Below are 19,577 nucleotides of genomic sequence, written 5' to 3' on the forward strand. Positions count from 1 at the left end.
CTGCATGGCTATCATTCAACAAACTGAAAGAAACACTTACTGATCCAAATCTTGACATCTCTGCAAATGCAAAACTATTTAATAGTGACATTTTTCCATCACTTACATATGGATCAGAAACATGGAACATGACAAGAAAAGAAGAGACTCTCAGATTAACTCAGCATGCAATAGAACACAGGATTTGTATTCTATTGCACGCTTCCATGTTAGAAACATGGAACTAAGAAAGAGATCAGGCATAAAAGATGTGGTAACTGCAGTATATATATGAAAGCAACATGAGATGGGCAGATCACATAGCCAGACTCAGGGATAACAGATGGACATATAGAATACTCAACTGGCAACCAAGAATAAAGAGAAAACCAGGAACACCACTTACAAGATGGGAAGATTCACTAGTGAAATCTATGGGTATAACATGGAAGAGAGAGGCTCAAGATCGAGATCATTGGAGGCATCTTTGTGACCTGCACTCATGGAGAAATCCTGAGTGAAACACAGGTCCATCAAGGTAATTCACTTCCGTACAGTAGAAAAGATCTGGCATAAAGTTTCAAACTCTTATTCTTGTATGCTTTTGAACTTGGTTAGATTTGAAAATATTACTGATCATCCCTGCTATCTTTAGGGGAGGGAGGAAGAGAGAGAGAGAGAGAGGTCTCTAACGTTCAACTTGAAATTTTTTTACATATTTATTTTTGAAATATTTTTGTTTTATTTTATTATACAATTGTTTGAGTGGTTAATATTTAGTTATGACTAGCTAAGCAGAAATCCATCTATTGAGGAATAAGTAGTAATAGAATTATTCATTGAAGCAACCTTTTTTCCTTTTCATTAAGGTGTATGATGAATTAGATATAAATGAGGAAAGGCCGTCTGCTTTCCAAATACGATATGCTGGGTGTAAAGGAATGTTAGTAATTGATCCTACATTAGATGGGGAGAAAATTATTTTTCGTGAGAGTATGAAAAAATATAACTCCTCCCATACATCTCTTGAAATTCTAAAAACAAGTGAACCACGTAAGTTCTTTTTACTTTTCATTTGGCTGCAACATATTGCTTTTAAAATAACAGGCTGCTCTCAGTACTTTGAATTGCTTTAAATTTAGATTCTGATAGCTCTAATATTTTATAGTATTTTTTATTTATGAGGATGGTCTGAGAAGTTCTCGGCCTAATGAAAAAACAATGAAAAAAACGCATTTATAATTTCAAAATTATATTTATTTTTCAACATAATCTGCCTTAAGACTAATACATTTATTCCAGTGATGCTCCAGCCCCATTATCCCATCCCTGTAGTGGTTCTCAGTAAGATCTGCAAAATACCCCTCTACAGCTGCCGTCACCTCTTGATTCAAAGAAAAATGCTGACCAGCGAGGAAGAGTTTTAATTTTGGGAAGAGATAGAAGTCAGAGGGAGCCAAATCTGGGAAATAGGGTGGAGTGGATGTTCCAAGAATTCACAGTGCAGATCCCTTAATTTTCTCATTGCCAAAACACCTTTGAGGGCAGGTGCATTGGCCTGATGAAAGATGATATTTTTCTTCTACTAACCGGGTCTTTTCTCACGACGTTTTTTGTCTAGTCTGGTTAAAAGATCGGAATAATATTCCCCAATTATTGTTTTACCCTTTTCAAGATAATTAATAAACAAAATGCCTTTAGCATTCCAAAACACCGATGCCATGACCTTTCCTGCTGATGGAACCGACTTTATCTTCTTTGGTGCTGAACAACCGGCTTCTGTCCACTGTTTTGACTGCTGTTTGGATTCTGGTGTGTAACGGTGAATCCAAGTCTCATCCATAGTAATAAATCGATGCACAAAATCAGTTTTATTCTTGTTAAGACACTCCAAGCACTGTTCAGAGATTTTCATGCAACTGCATTTTTGATCTGCTGTGAGCAAGCGTGGCACCCATCTTGTGCAAAGCTTTTTCATTTGGAATTTTTCATGCAAAATGTATCCAACACATTCTTTTGAAATGCCTATAGTCTCTGCAATTTCACGCACTTTGACTTGCTGGTCATCCAATACCATATCGTGCACTTGATCAATGATTTCTGGTGGTGTTACACTTTTTTGGACATCCTTCACATGGATCATCTTCATGGCTGGTACGGCCACATTTAAACTTGGCAGCCCATTTCTTAATTATCGAAAATGAAGGGGAAGAATGCTAATGAACTTTGAATGAATCTCTTTTGGCTTTACACCTTCTTTTACAAAGAATTTTATAACTACACGATACTCAATTTTATCCATTTCAAGGAATACAGACAACACTTTTGCTTCAGACAGATATATAGAACAAACTACTTGATAGAATGACTTGCAATTTCACATGGATGCTTATGACAGATGTACCAACTTAGAAAAAAAAATCTTGCCGATAGTGTTGCCATCTATGGCCGAGTCGAGTCTTTTCAGACCATCCTTGTATAATACTTTCAGTGAGAGCTTGATATCAGAGAACTGATTTTCATTCTGGGTATTTTCATGATGAATTTTATTTTGGAAACAGTGAGTAGAAATTTGATTTGTTCACCTTTTATTTGCCCACTCAATCTCTAAAAAAAAAAAAAGTTAGGGGTGAAATGGCCTCACTTACTCCCTATAAGCCAACAGTAGACCTTTAAAAAGTGTTGAGAAACAGTATTGGAAGAATGGAATAAATGTTAATGACATTGTAATATAAATTAAAAATACCAAGTAATTATATACTTGGTTTAATCATTCATCAAGTAAGCCGACAAACTTTGCACTTGAAGTATTTTCAGGACTGGGGCAACTTGTATATAGAAGCTAATGACTTCACATCACTTGCCTTAATATCCCATAATGCAAGCACATATCCTTGCAGACATGTATAATGCTATACAATATGGGAAGAGTCACTACCCAGACCAGTTTTGACCTTTATTGAGGTGAAAAAATAAAGGGTTGCTCATCATAGGCCAGAGTAGTTAGTATAGGGGTGCAAGAGAGCCTGACTGTATTAGGAGAAAAAAGACAGATAGCTAGCTTGAGAGAGAGAGAAGGCCTCAGCTCTTTTATATCATCATATAGCCAAAGGCTATCAGTTTTCCTTTTTCATCAATCTCATATAGATAAACAACCAAAAGACAAATTGAAACTAAATCGCAAAAATGACTAATACCAAGGTGGTTAGTCCCATCTGGGTCAACTGTCTTGAGTTGGCCTTCTCTGCCTTGGATTGCTCTCCAGTCATCCCTGCAATTGACTATAAGACCACATTGAATTAAGAAGATGGAACTATTTAAAAAACCTCTCATAGTAAGAATAGACAGAATTTTATTATCCAACCCCCCTGTGAATATCACATAATGTGGGTGTTCTACACCATCCATTGATAAATTTGATATCTCCTAGAATGCTTCTTTCTAAATACAAAAATCGTCTGACTGAACAATAAAATTTCCACAATACAATATTATAAAGCATTTGGATGTCATATTGCTGGTTTTCAAATCCATGTTTCTTTCTAACCTTCCATACATGATATTTTAATTCATTAATTATAAAAATCAAAATTCTCTTCCCATTGCTGACTGGTGGTAGGTATTATAAAAAAAAATATAAAACTGTTGTAAGTAATGGAATACCCAACACATTACATAATCTGTTTCAAATACACATGGCAAGAGGGCAGCTGTAGAATGCATGTTCTACTGTTCCCAGTCGGTAACAGATGTCACAGATTGGATCTCTGATGTTAAAGTACCTCAATTTGATGGTATTTACTTGAAAGTGGCAATATGCAATTCATATGCAAATAGGCAAGCAAGATCCCTCCTTTTAGGGTACCCTTGGAACTTCAAGTTATGGAACAAAATATTGTTGTCTGTACCCAACTTTGGAACTTTGCAGCAAAAGAGATTAAAGTTTCTTTATACCAAATTTTACTTTTTTTTCTTTTAATGGAAAGAATGTCAATTCCAGAGTGTTTTAACAGTCTTAGAGTTAAGCACAGAGTGTTGTAGTATTCAGGAACAATCTCAGCTTTTGGACCTGTATAATCGTTAACTCCAAACAGAGAAAGATGAAACCCAAGTAGTAATGGAGAAGGTCTGCACATGTGTGATCAGTCTGCAATATTTTATGGATTTTAGAAGCTGTATTGTTTAAATAGCAGAATTTTAAGACTGGAAGTCCAAATCCTCCATGATTCTTTGATAGGTGAAGAAATTTCTTTTTAACTTATTGGTATCGGCTAGACCAAAAAGATTGCAGAGGTTTACTATATAATTGCTTTTCTTTAGCTTCTGTGATGTATGTAATATTTATTATGTACAACTGAGCAGGAAAGATTATGGTTTTGAGTACTATGGCTTTAGAAGAAAAGGAGAATAGCCCTATTTTCCAGTCTTCTTACATTTCAGAGGAGTTTTTGTATGTGGTAATATTGAGTAAGTGGAGAAGGGAATTCCAAGTATAATGAGGGGTTCTCTCTTAGGGGTTAGTCCAAAAGGAATGCCTCAGAGATCCCACTTTCCATAAACTTTTAATTTTGCCTTGTCTGCATTAATAATTAATCCACTTCTTTTGCGGAATTTTTCCGAAATACCAAAAAAAAAAAAAAAATATATATATATATATATATGGAATCATTATCCTTCAAAGTTTCCATTACATCATTGGCATATGCTAATACCTTATTTTTCTTTATAGTTGAAGGAACTGTTATTCCTTGCACAGCATGTGTATTGTTGACTTCCTGTAAGAAAGGTTCAAGTACCAATGTAAAAGCAGTGGTCTGAGAGGGCAACCTTGCTTGACTCCTTTTTGAATTTTTGCTGGGTCTGACAGGAACCTATTAACTAGGAGGCAGGTGGTTGAATTGGCATAGGCTCCTTTAATAATGGATAGCTGTTTTTTACTTACACCAATTTACTGGAGGATGACCTTTATTGAGATCCCTTCAGTGGAAGCCAGACCCAAAGGTTGAAGTAATGCAGAAGTCATATTTTCATATTCAAGTAGCCAAAAGGTGTCTTACCTTATTATTAAAATACACTGGATTAGAGATAGTTGTTGGAAGTTTTTCCATTTGGTTATACTATAAATTAAAGATAACAAGAAATTATATACTTGGTTTAATCCTTTATCCTAGTGTAAGCCATCAAACTTTGTGCATGAAATATTTTCAGGACTGGGGCAACTCGGATATTAAGACAAGTGATGTGAAGTCATTAGCTTCTGTATACGAGTTGCCCCAGTCCTGAAAATATTTCATGCACAAAGTTTGTTCATGACAAACTTTGTGCATGAACAAACTTTGTGTTCATGCACAAAGTTTGTTCATTCACCACACTTGGTGTTCATGACACCAAGTGTGGTGTCATGAACGTTGAACTCCTAGAGGTATCTGAACATTCTGGACAATGCAGTGCTTCCTACTTTGTGGCAGTTCCACAGAACTGACCATTGTCTCTTTCAGCAAGACAATCTACTGTGTCATAATGCTGCTGCTGTAACTCCAAGGCTTGTTGATTTGAACATAACCACACTTGACTGGCCTCTACAGAGCCCTGATCTTAAAGCTATTGTTGTAGGATGAACTGGAGCATAGGGCAAGGTCAGAGGATGTCTGCTCCACATTCCAGTACCTCATTACATGCTTACAAGAAGAATGGTCCAAAATTCCCTTTGATTGCTATATGCATTCTTGTGGAAAGTATGCCCCCCAAAGGATTGCTGCAATCATTACAGTGAAAGGCGGTCCTTCATCTTATTAAGGTGGGTGTCATGGATGTTTGTTTTTCATACTGTGGTGTCCGTTGACTTCTTTCCAAGCAGCGTACTTCATTTTTCATGCCACTATCCCTCCACATGATTCAACCTTGCTACATTTTGCCCTTGCAAACCTAGTTTCGCTGCCCTGACAACTCACTTTCCCAGAACACAACAGTTTCTCCAAAGGCCCCATTCCTCTGTGTTCAAATGTAATCCATCTTTTATATGCAGCTCCCTTTAATGTTGAAACGTACTCCACTAGTCCATATATTCGGTGATTGAATTCGGTGTCGAGGCTAGCTGGTGAACGGACGTGCTACCGGAGAGCTCCTGAGAGATTTGTGTTTTTTGTTGATTTATTGGTGTTTTGGATTCAATTTAATGGACTTAAGTGTGTAATTTTGGTATATTATTGGAGCTTTATTAGCGTGGTTAGTGTACTAAAGTGTTTTATAACATAATCTATGTCGGGAAGTCGCCGCTAGATGAATTCGTAATGTGTAGTGTTCGTGCAAGCTCCAGATAAGATAAGTATCATTTTCGGTTATCGATACAAATTACTTAATATTGTGTAGTTTGTTTTGTTTGCCTTGTATTTTATTGCGTCTATTTTTGGTGTGTTATAATGTATAATTTGACAAAACACGTTGCAAATAAATATGGCACCTGTGCGAAGGAAAATGGCGGCCAGTAATGAAGGTTCGCCATCGTTATCAAAGAACGGTAGCATAACATGAAATGAGTCAGTGTACTAGCTGTGAAATGTACGCTTTGCGGAGTGCGGTCGGCATGTGGTTAGATGATAATAAAGGATTGAATGTGTGTAGAAAATGTAGGGAAAATGAGGAATTGAAGTGTATTTCGGATCGTGAGTGTGATTTTTTTGTCAACCTTCAGAATGAAGGAAATAGGGATATGACAAGAAACGGCAAGGTTGTACATGAAAATTGTGAGAGTGTGAATGATAGTATAAATGGTTTCTCAGAGAACAAAAAAGATGAGATAGATGCATTGAGTGAGATCGCGTTGTTGAATAGTGCGATAGAAAGAGCAAAACAGCAGTTTTGCTCTTTCTATCGCAATGATTAGTCTTTTGCCACGGTATGACAGTGAAATGTTTAAAAGGAGGGCTATAATTGCGAATGACTTTATGCGTGGGTTGTGTATGACGAGTGGTGTGGAATTTGTGGATGTGTGGAGTGAGTTTGATGGGCGAAAGGATCTATATAAGATGGATGGCTTGCATTTGAATGGTTATGGTGTAAGAAGACTTGAGAAAGTGTTGCTGAATGTAGTGGATGTGCAAATTCAGGGAAACTAGATTTGTTAGGGGGGGGGAGTAGAGATACAGTCCTTATGGAGGCAGTTGAATGTAAGAATGAATATAATATGCCAGAGCAAATAAGGACAACAAATCTGAGTGGGATAGTTAATATAAGGCATCAAGGTAGGGTTGGGGCTAATGGGGGTCTTAAATTCATGTACACTAATACTAAGAGTATTAGGAACAAGAAGGAAGAGTTTTTAGCTATGGTTGGCACTTCCAGACCACAGGTTATAGGTATTAGTTAAACATGGCTGACTGTAGATGATATAACTAGTGGGATTGAATGTGATGGGTATAGTGTGTTCAGGAATGACAGAGAGAATAAAATGGGGGGAGGAGTATTGTTGATGGTAGCTGATGAGCTCCAGCCAAGGAGAATAGACGTTGAATTGCAGGATAGAGAAAAGAGCACATTTGAGGCCATTTGGTGTGAGATTGTGGCTAGCAGAACTAAATATACAATTGGGTGCTGCTATAGACCAGGTGATGGAAAAGATGGTGGTGACAGTATGCACAAGCAAATAGAAGAAATGGGTGGAAGGAGGGTGATTATTATGGGAGATTTTAACTATGGTCACATTGATTGGAGTGAGGAGAGGACACAGGGAGGAAGGAACTGGATTTTATGCGGTTATTAAGGGATAACTATCTGCGACGGCATGTAATGGAAAATACTAGGGGTCAGAGAGTGCTTGACCTAGTAATTACATCTGAGGATTTGGCTGTAACAAATATGACCACATTGCCACCAATTGGTGAGAGTGATCATAGGGTCTTAACTTGGGAGGTGGCTAAAGGTGTAGAATTTTCAATTAAGACAGGGTACATGTGGAATTATCAGGCTGGAAAGTATGACAAGCTTAGGAGTTTGATTGGTTCAGTGCCATGGCATGTACAACTGCAAGGACTAGAAGTTGATAGTGCATGGAGGTAGTTAAGAAGTGCTTGCATGAAGCAATGGCTGACTATACCTAGAGTCCGAATAATAAATCAAGTAGGGGTTAAATGGATGAATAACACCATTAAGCTGGAGTTGCAAAAAAAAGAAACAACTATGGAGGGAATTTAAGGAGAAGGGTGACCGGCAGGCACATGAATGGTATAAAGCGCAGGCCAGAAGGGTGACGAGTGTGGTAAGAAAAGCAAAAAAGGATTACGAAAGAACATTGGCCATGCAGGCTAAAGAGAATCCTAAACAGTTTTTTAGATATGTAGCAAGTAAAAGGAAAAATGTACATGGCAGATTGATTTTAAAGAATGCCGATGGTAGAGAGATAACTGAATCAGTTGAGTTACTGAGTGAGCACTTTGCTAAAGTATATCATCCAGGTGGTGACATTGCAGAAACGAATAAACCAGTAGATTATATGGGAATTGTGGTTAATGAAGTGGAGGTGAGTAGTCTATTGCATAACCTCAATGTCAATACATCTGTGGGATTGGATGGTATACCAGCTCGTGTTGTACGAGAAGCAGCTAAAGAATTGTCAGTACCCTTGACCATTTTGTTTAATTTGAGTCTCCGGTCTGGGTTAGTCCCGAGCGGGTGGAAAGAGGGGAAAATAGTTCCACTGCATAAAGGTGGTTCCAAGACTGCTGTTGTAAATTACCGACCGATTAGCATATCAGGAATCATTGTCAAGGTCTTAGAGAAATTAGTCAAGAAAAGAATACAGGATTGGATAGATGAAAATGGGATATTGTATGGGGGACAACATGGTTTTGTGAAGGGTAGATCATGCCTCAGTAACTTGCTCAAGTTTTATAACACAGTGACGGCTGAACTGGATAGGGGTAATGGGTTTACAGTGATACTACTGGACCTTGCCAAGGCCTTTGATAGGATACCACATGGAACCCTAATCAGTAAACTGGAGCAGATGGGTATAGATATAGGGTTGGTGAGATGGATAAGAGGGTGGTTGAAGGAGAGATATCAAAGAGTGGTTTATTCAGGAGTGGAGTCTAAAAGACGTCTTGTGACTAGTGGAGTGCCACAGGGCTCTGTTCTTGGATCTCTGCTTTTCAATTTGTTCATCAATGATATTGGAAAGGATCTGAGAGGAAGTGTTCACTTGTTTGCTGATGACGCAAAGTTGGGTAGAGCAATTGTGAGTGCACAAGATGTCAAAATTTTACAGGATGATTTGGATAGTTTGGAGGACTGGGCTAGGAAAAATGGATGTCAGTTTAATGTGGCAAAGTGTAAGGTTATGCACTTTGGGGTGAAAAGAATAGCAGCAGTATATCGCATTGGTGGAATCATACTCCAGGAGATTGATGAGGCCAGGGATTTGGGAGTGTTGGTGGATAGGGAGTTGAAGTTTAGGGGGCACATTGCAAAAGTAACTAAAACAGCTCACCAAATCACTTGGCTTCTGAAAAATACTTTAACATGCAGAGACGAACAAGTTGTTGTTCCTCTGTATCGAGCCTTGATAAGACCCCATCTGGACTTCTGTGCCCAGCTATGGGCACCAGGGGTTCTTCGTGATGGGGAGGAATTGGAGAGGGTCCAGAGACGAGTGACCAAGATGATAGCAGGTCTGTGGAATGAACCTTATGAGAATAGGTTGAAGATTTGTGGGTTGCAGAAATTGGACGATAGGCGAAGGAGGGGTGATATGATTGAGACATTCAAATTACTGAAGGGTTTTTATAAGATTGATCCAGAAGATATTTTTGAAAATATGACTGGTGGTGGGAGGACTAGGGGCCATGCATGGAAGCTGGGCAAGAGCGTGGTTGACAAGGGTGTTAGAGCTAGGTTCTTTACTTGGAGAGTTGTAAATGAGTGGAATAAGCTTCCAGAGTCTGTTGTGGGTGCTACGACCGTGAATGAGTTCAAGGCAAGGTATGATAGATACTGTGTGAATGTTGAATAGTTGTTCTTGACATGATGTTAGGGCCTCCCTCGATGAGTCTGTCGACTCCTTGGAGTTTCCCGGAACAATAATAATAATATTCCTGCCTTCTCACTATCATCTCATTAATTATCACTGTTCTTCTCTTTCACTCTGCATTATCATACTGAGGCAATACATACTATTTTTACTCTGACACATTTTTGCTACACTGTCTGTAATATCAATCTCAGATCTCTTGTCTACATGATGCAAGATGCCTCAGGTCATTTATGCCAACCATCACAATCATCTCCTCTACATTTTCAACTTGCTTCATTGCCATTGCCACACTCTCTATCATTATTTTTCCTGACAAGCACTCCTCTTTCACTCTACTCTGCATTGCACAACCTGAATTGTTGATTCTCCACACATGATATTCCGAACAGCTTCATTTATTTTTCTTTCACTTTCATCCCTGACCCCTTTCTGCTTCAGTCTTTCAATCCTTTCTTTTCCACTTTCCCCTCTTATTTCTTGCTCCCAGACTCTCTTGACTTCAGTTTCCTCTTTCCCCTGTCTTATTCTCTTGCATTCTTGTTCTCTTATGCCCTTCTTTCACATGTGTTCTCATGCTTCTTGCAGTAGCTAACCTCCCTAGTCTCTTGATCTCTTCATTCACACTCAACTCAGTTATCATGCCTTCCATCTCGTATCTCAGCAGTTCTGTTTCCCTCTTTACACATCCTGCTTTCACCCAACATTCACTTGTTCATTCACTGCCAGCAGACAAAACATATCCCTCTGCTACACTGCTCAAGGCCAAATCTGTAGATACATCTTTATTCTTTTCACCTTACATTCTACTATTATTCACAAATAAGCTCTTGTATGTTTCTGAAGCATTATCCTTCCAATGCAGAATCCTGAGATCTAATTGCTTATGTCACTTAGCACTTCCTACTGCCTACATTTAATGCACACATACACATTCCCATTTCCTTACCTGCCACTTTTATAACTCATGGGATGTGTATGCTACCAAAAATCATCGATAATGCTATAAATAAGGTAGTATTTAAAATGCTGGCAGGCTTGGTGACAGCGTATTAGATCTGTCAGCTGCCATTGTGGATACAAGCACAATTACACACAGAAAGATATATATATAAGCATATCCTCTGTCTACTACAGTAGTCATCCTATTATAAAATGTAATCAAGTTACTAAAGCATTACTCCTCTTAACAAACTCATGCTGCTCTCTTGAAAGATTTTCTCAAAAACACTGTTGACTACACTTGGTATACACACTGGCCTGTAGTTTGACATTACTGACTTGGATTCTCCCTTAAATGACACTGTTTTTACACTTTCAACTTTTCTGCGACTGTTCCTGTTGCCAGATTTTTTGTTGAACAACCAAGTCACTGTACTGTCAGCCAGCTCTTCTGCACATTCCCATAATATGTATCACATCTCTCACAGTCTTATTAACATCACTTCCCAATCTGGAACTGTCAGTTTTCTGCTGTTGTTATTCAACTATTGTTGAATAACAACAGGAAAAATATATTGTCACCTCCTTTCCTGTTGTTGAATAGGAAAAAGGTGATAATAATAATATTACTAATATAATATTATATATTATATTAGTAGTAATAATATTACTAACTACATTAATAATTACATTACTAATTCCACTACATGAAGTACAGTAATGAAATACTCATTGAACATTTCAGTATATCTTCTGCAGATGTGACTCATGTTCCATCTCCAGCAATTAAAGTCAGTCTTCCATATTCACCATTTTTTCTACTAGCAACACAACTGTAGAATTCTCTAGAGCAGGGGTGGGCAACCTTTTTAAGTGTGCGTGCCAAAGTCGTCGCCAAATCTTTGATGCAAAATTTTCTCATGTGGAACCGAAATTTTGGGGAACATTATTATTTGGTGTCTTTTAAGTATTGGGAAAACCATTTCAAATAATCAAAAATCACACTATAATGGTAAAATCAAAGAATATTGTAAGAGCGATTATTGTTAGTTGTGTAAGATTGAATGAATGTAAAAATTAGTGACGGAATTTTTACTTAAAAGTCCTTCTACCCTGTTGATAGTGTTGGATTCTGATTATATAGAGATTAGAGTAATTATTATTTGGTTCAGAATCCAACATGATCTTCCATCACAAAGGCTAGACTTGTAAATATTATTTAATGTAAACAACTTATTTTACAATTTAATATTCATATAACTACTTTAATTTTGTCTAATATCTAATTATTTAATCAAAGATATATGTATTAATAATGAAAAGACTGTATTTAAATATTATTAAACTATTTTATTTATTACTATATTAATATTATAAGAATTTATATTTGATAATTTAGCTGCGCATTAATTGAAATATAAATATTCTTTATTTATTCCTGTTTGTAAAGTTTAACGTTATGTAATAGCTCAATTTTATTATATTTTGTTTTGTTGTCATGGAAACATATGTAAGTGAATGAGCGCGAGAATTGGAATAGAACGTAAAGAGGAGGTTTATTGAAAATGCTGAAAGTTTACTGGAAAGTTAAAGAGATCTCAAGAAGAATTTAGACAGGAAAAATGGATATAAAAAGGAGGGACGTTGGGAAAAAAAAAGCATTAGGAGATTAGAGATTTATTAGAGAGAGATTGGCATTAGGTTGGAATTGGGCATTCGGCATTCGGGAATCACAGTGCGATAATAGCGAGTCGGCAAGTCACTCGAGCAGCTAAATAAATTCTACTAGTCGAGAGGCGGTTAGCTAATAAGTTGTAGAATAACAATTATAGCTACGGAAGACAGCTGAGTGACTACTAATTAGACTAGCAATACTTGAGTTGAGATATAATTCCAGCGCCGACCTTTCAAAGACATACGGAACCTTGAAGCAAAGTACGAAGTTACTAGAGAATAGTACAGGCTGTAAAATTGGAGTTCACCGTTAGCTGTGTTTGGAATCATAGTGCCTAAAGAATTAATTGAATGCTGGAGGAATGAACAACTGTGCTTATAAAACCTAAAGTTAAGGAATTATTGTATTGCTTTATTTCATGAGTGATCGGTAGTACTTTATACAACAACGTTTGTTTATGTGTATTGTGACCGATGATTAATTCAGTCATTGCTTAGAAGAATTATTTTAATGAGTGCCGTTTACTGTTCAAAGTGTTTACGTATAAGTAAATGAAGAAGAAAAGATTATCGGTAAGATTATTCCAACCTTAATATTTCTGTACAGAGAAGTGTGTGAGTTTCATCCTAGAATTTCCTTATGTTAACAGTAACTTCGTGAAGATTAACTGAAGTGAAGTTTTAAAAGTGTTTGCTTGTAAAGCGGTGTTACTGCGATTTTATTGTATTTTGGAACTTAAGGAACTGTGAGAAGACTGTATCAGAGATGACAAATTTACCATTGTCTGAGTTTGTATGACAGTATTATAGGAAAGGCTGAAGTGTTTCTAATAACTTAATTAGTGATTTGATCTTAAGTGTAAAATTTGGGATTTTAAAATTAAATGTTTGTTTTTGTTAATCAAAAGTTGTATTTTGCCTGAATCTCTTTTACTGCACCATTCATAAAATATTAGAACCAAAGCGGGTAAATTAAGTATGTTAAATATACTCGGCCAGTATATACAATATTAACACCTAAAAGGAGAGATAGTTGTGAGCTGGTTTTTCTTCAGTTTTTGAACTAATTCAGATATAGAGTGGTGCAGTCTTAAAATATAAATTTTCTCTATATTTGAATTAGAAATCAACTAGCAACTATTTTTTAGGTTAAGAACATCATAATAGTAATCATGTCGGATCCAAGGTACAGATTAAGAAAAAGTAGGATCCAACAATAGCGTGGGTATTTTTTATTTATTTGCCTCCAAGTATAATTCTAGCTGCTATATAAAGCCACGGAATTTAAACGTGATTTTTAACATAAGCAAAAGAGTAAACAATAATTCTGAATTTTTTGTTTTTGTTTTTTTTATAAAGATCAAACAGATATATTTTTTCTAATTTGTCCAATATATTATAGTGTACAATGTCAATTGTTTTACTTGACTAAAGCACAATAAAATAAAATAAAATTAAAGATATTCTTTTATTAATACTCTTACGAGTAATACATAAAAATTACAGATAAAATAAAATGTTATTTTACCTACATAATATATTAAACAGAAGTCAATTTTTACCATTTTTAGCAGAAAACATCATCATCAAATTCCTGACATGTACCTTCAACAGGTGTACAGGATGTGATAGTACTACATGAAAAATTTATGTGATTACTAACTTTCTATATACAATTTTCCTCCAAATCAATCTTCTGTTACTAGTCAAGACTCCAACATTATCAGATCTTATATTTCTGTCTTCTAAGGCACTTTTTACCATATCAATCTACCTATTCCAAGTCCTTGTAACCAAGGACTTGGAATATTATTTCCATGCTTCTTTAATATACTCTTTAATATACTTCTTTAATATACTCCCCATCACTGAGTGGTTTTTCATGTACCTCATTTTCTGCACTTCTCTCTGTTACTCCCATCTCTAATTGCTCCTTTTTGATATTTTCCAAGTCAACTCTGAGGTTAACAAATTTCTGCCTCCAAATCGAGCTACTTTGAAAATCAGTCAACAGCATATCAAAATCATCCATATTTATCCACAAATGCATTTGCAAGTTTAATTCATCCAGTTTTATACTGTCTGGAAACTTAATGAATTTTGCAGTCTCTTCTAATTCTCTTAACTTAACAAATCTTAGAGAGAACTGCTCAACAGTTGACACAATGACATTTAAAAATGGCTTTTGGAGACATCGGCAATCAGTTTTGTCATCCTTTTGGAGATCAACGATGTATTTCTTTAGGTTTGGAAAATATCTAAATCTCTCACTGTCTACATCCCTCTTAAAAATTCCTAGTTTTGTTTCAAATTCCTTTATGCCAACAAACATAACATCAAGAGTCTTACCAGAGCCTTGTAGTTTAAGGTTCAAGTCATTTAAATGTTTGCAAAATATGCAAAAAATATCAGTTTACAAACCCACACGATGTCATACATTTCTTTATATGACATTTATTGATTACTCAAAAAGAGATTTATCTCATCCAGGCATTCAACAAATCGTTTCAGAACACGACCTCAACTAAGCTAACAAACATTATTGTACATATTTAGTCCTTTATAAACCGAATCCACCTGATTCAATAGATTCTGAAATTGTCTTTTATTCAAAGCACGTGCCAAAATGTAATTAAGTCTCTTCATGTATGATGCACTGAAAAACCTATCAGTGGATGACCAACATGTTTTGCAAACAGATCTACAAATCCTGCTTCCTTACCAAATCATGCTGGGTGCACCATCTGTTGTGCAGGATACCACTTTTGAAATATCAGTTTGCCGAATAGATAATTCGTTCATAACTGCTTTACATATTTCAACCTCAGTGGTATGCTCAGGTAGTGTTACAAGGTTAATCATCTCTTCGCTTACTTCATCAACCCTACAAAATCGAGCAAAGATTGCTAGCATAGTTGATGATGCACTGTCTGTGCTCTCATCAACACAAATAGAAAAGAACTTACATGAAGCTAAATCTTTTAATTGTTCTGTATTCCTTTCCAACTTAAGTATCCTATCGTTAACTGTTTTCTACTCACAGAAAAATCTTTAATGCACTGTATAATTTTTATTTTTTCTGATAGATTGTCAGAAAGGAAAGGAACACATTCTAACTATGCTTCTTTAATATACTCACCATCACTGAGTGGTTTTCCATGTTGGGAAATGACTTTTGAAACCTCAAAACTAGTGGCAACTAAGTTGAAACTATGCCTACCTGAAATACATTTCAGGTAGGCCCTTTTGTTTTTTTGTCTTGCTCAGTTCACAAGAAATTAATTCTCTTTGTTCTTGCTCACTTTTATTCTTAAGTTCTTATGAACAGTTTCAAAATGTCTCTTTACAGAAGTCCTACAAACAACTGGTTCAGAACACAAAATGCATAATGCTTTATTATCTTTCTTAATCATATCAAAATTTTCAGTCCAGTATTCTTGAAATTCTCTAATGTTCTCTTCATGTGAATGTCCTTTAACTAAAAAATTGGTGAAAACATGCATATGGAGCACAGCGTTACATGGCTGAAGACTTGGACTACAAAACAAGACGCCAAAAAGTTGGAGACATTTGAACTTTAGTGCTAGAGAAGGATGATGAGAATTAGTTGGATAGAAAGAAAGTAATAATAGAGGTCCTAAACATGGTTCAAGAAGAGTGGTTATTACTGGATCACATCAGCAAAAGAAGAAAAAGCCTAAGTGGACACCAACTGAGGCATGGAGGACTGGTTACAGAAATAATGAGGGGGACAGTAGAAGGTAAGATGCAAACCAAGAATCTCCTATATAAACAACTTAATGAAAATAACTGGAACTGAAGGCTATGAAGAAATAAAAAGGAGACCACAGGATAGGACACTATGATGTACTGCTGTAACCAATCAATCTTTGTTGGAAGTTTTTCACTTGGTTATGCTATAAAGTTTATAGTATAACCAAGTGAAAAAAACTTCCAACAACTATCTCTAATGCAGAGTATTTTAATAATAAGGTGTGACACCTTTCGGCTACTTGTATATGGAAATATGACTTCTGCATTGAGTCTGACTCCCACTGATGAGATCTCACTTAAGGTTGAAACAGGTCTAGGTAGTGACCCTTCCCATAATGCATAGCATTATACATGCCCATAAGGATTTGTGCTTTGCATGATGAGATACTAAGGCAAGCGATGCAAAGTCATTAGCCTCCATATATGAGTTGCCCTGCCCTGTCCTGAAAATACTTCAGGTGCAAACCTTGTTTGCTTACACTTGGATAATGGATTAAACCAAGAATATAATTTCTTTGGCATCTTTACAATTAATCTTTGGTTTGATACACCCAAGAGGAGAAAAAAAAGTGCCACAAGTTGTTCATATTTCCTTGCTTATCCCAAGAAAAATATCTACTGCCTGTTTTTAGGCCAGTTTGAGAAGATCCACAATTACTGAGATAATTGTTTACTCCTTTTTAATCTTGGTCCAACTCTGTTTTTGCTTGGTAGTCATGAAAGGTCAGCTTTAACAGAATAGGGCAATTTTATAAAATGCAATTTTATCACATGAATATATTAATGTGATATTCATATGTATTCATATTTTTACTGATTTTTACACTACTGTTAATGCAATAAAATTTCTTTGTCATTTTGTAGGTGCAGTGTTTCTTAATCGCCATATCGTTACAATCCTTGAACACATGCATGTCCCAAAATCAGCATTCTTTAAGTTGCAGAAGGATATGATAAGAACTTTGACTAGGAGTCTGATGTATGAAAATGAGGCAGCTGCATTACTTAAGCAGTTCTCTCCAGTGTCACTTGGTTTGAACTTTGATAAGCTTTTGAAATGTGGCATCAGGTTTACGTGTGAGCCATTCTTTAGATCACTGCTTCGAACTATATACAAGAACTCTGTAGGTAAATGGGAGGAACGTGTTTTAACTTTTTTTCTTTAAAATTGTCTTTTTTTTTTAAATAACTTCTGATATGCTATAACATAACTTCATCTTAATTATTGTTTGATTTCATTGTACAGAGCATATATAAATGTTTCTCAGGGATGTCATCTATGAATTTCTTTACTGCATTCTTATTTTTAATAGTTTGTGACTTTATCAACGTTTTCTGATATTCCATTTTTTTTTTTTTTTTGTAATATTTTCCAGATTTTTTTTTTCTACTTCAAATAGACTGATGTAAACTATAGTGACATTTAAATCAGAAACAAGGTTATTTTTTTTTTGTATTTAATGTTTTATGCATGCACAGTAAAGGGATCTTCTCTATGGAATGTGTAGCATTCCAGGTAAGATTTATGCAAGCATACTCAAGAAGAGGATAAGATAAATTGTGGAAGAGAAGCTTAGAGAAGCAGGCTTGCTATATGGTGGTTGTGAGGATTAAGTTTTCACTTTAAGACAAGTATTTGAGAAATCATGGGAATATAACAAAGGATATGTATTTAAGTTTTGTAGATCTTGAAAAAACGTCACAAGGTTTTCAAGACAAAAGCCACTCAGAATATTTAATTATATGGTGCAAATGGAACATTATACAGAGCAATGCATAATCTATATTTAGGTTGTAAGTCAGCAGTCAGAACTGAAGGAAGTATCCAAAGATAGTTTGATGTAAAATCAGTTGTAATACAAAGCTCACAATCTCTATTCTTATGCATCTTCTGTATCTAAACATAGAACTTCTGCAAGCTACTTCAGGCTTCCAATAAGTGAGATGGAGCAGTAGTCTTGCACAGGCAATAAAATTCATTCTCCACTAGACATTCATAAATATCCTGCACACCAGGATTCAAATCTGCAGCCTGTTGGTTGGAGAATAGGTATGCACTCAGATATAAGAGCAATACATAATTGATGTTTAAGTTAGCAATTATTATTATTATTATTAACAATAGACCTCCATAGAGTCAAAAGACTCATTGTGGGAGGTACACACTATTACATGCAAAGTCCATCAAACCTGCTTTAAACTCATTCAATGAATCTGCATTCACCACATTGTCAAGCAGTGCATTCCACTCACCAACAACTCTCCACACAAAGAGCCTGTGATAATGCTCACGCCCTTATAAAGATTCCAGGAATGTCTCCTGATTCCACTCCTTCTTCAATTCTATGAAAAATTTCTTCCACATCAATTTGGTAATAATTCACAAGGCTTAGCAAATTGCATTCTTCCTTCATCTGTCTTCATATCCCACATTTCAAAGACCAGTTACCACCTTAGTTAGTCTCTTTGGATCCTTTTCAATATATCCTCATCATCATCATGAAAACCAGGTGACCAAATTTGTGCAAAATAATACATACAAAGCCTAATCAAAGCCTTATACAATGGAACCAGAACTTGTATTGCTGCATGTTAAAGTCCTCTGCATCATTTCCATACTCTGATGTGATGACTTCGCAACTTGTGAGGTATGAGTTACAAATTCCAGATCTTTGTCTAGTACCACTCCAAGGTCTCTTCAACTTCCTCAACTTTTCCTACTAAATATATACTTTTCTAATATCTGTTTGTTGCCTATCAAATTTCAGGACTCTACACTTTGCATCGCTGAACTGATAGTGCCATACTGTTGCCCACTCATATAATCTATTAAAGTCCTAGACATTTAATAGGGACATGCGTGGTAGAGATGATACACTTTTTTAAATAAGTTTTCCAGATGAAAAAGAAAACTAAAAATTATTAACTACACCTCTATATATTTTACTAAATATATCATGGGCATCATTCAGGGAGAAAGCAGAAAAATTGACTCCCACATTTAAATTATAATCCCAAGAATGAGTCATACTTTTGCTTGTCTCAGTTGTAGCTGTAAGAGTAAGAGGAAACACTATTAAAGTTCTATGCGGCGCTTAAGGGTCAAAGCTGTATAACTGAGAGGATACCTCCACATAGCTGTTAAGTGAATGCGGAGAACCGACCAGGGCTTCTGACCTAATGT

General features: G+C 35.9%; 1 protein-coding gene across 2 annotated transcripts in view; it reads left to right on the forward strand.

Moving 5' to 3' along the window:
• The window catches only part of LOC150092875 (uncharacterized), a 164,498-nt gene that overhangs the window by 56,316 nt on the left and 88,605 nt on the right, over positions 1–19,577 (forward strand). For both annotated transcript variants that reach the window (XM_090414799.1, XM_090414798.1), the window contains 2 exons: positions 849–1,032; positions 17,258–17,521. In XM_090414799.1, coding sequence (XP_090270925.1) covers positions 849–1,032; positions 17,258–17,521 — 448 coding nt within the window. The remainder of the gene's footprint in view (positions 1–848; positions 1,033–17,257; positions 17,522–19,577) is intronic.

The sequence above is a fragment of the Typopeltis vanoorti genome, chromosome 25 (genome assembly GCF_054136105.1).
Source record: "Typopeltis vanoorti isolate ZY-2024b chromosome 25, IOZ_Tvanoo_1.0, whole genome shotgun sequence".
In the NCBI taxonomy this organism is placed as follows: domain Eukaryota; kingdom Metazoa; phylum Arthropoda; class Arachnida; order Uropygi; family Thelyphonidae; genus Typopeltis; species Typopeltis vanoorti.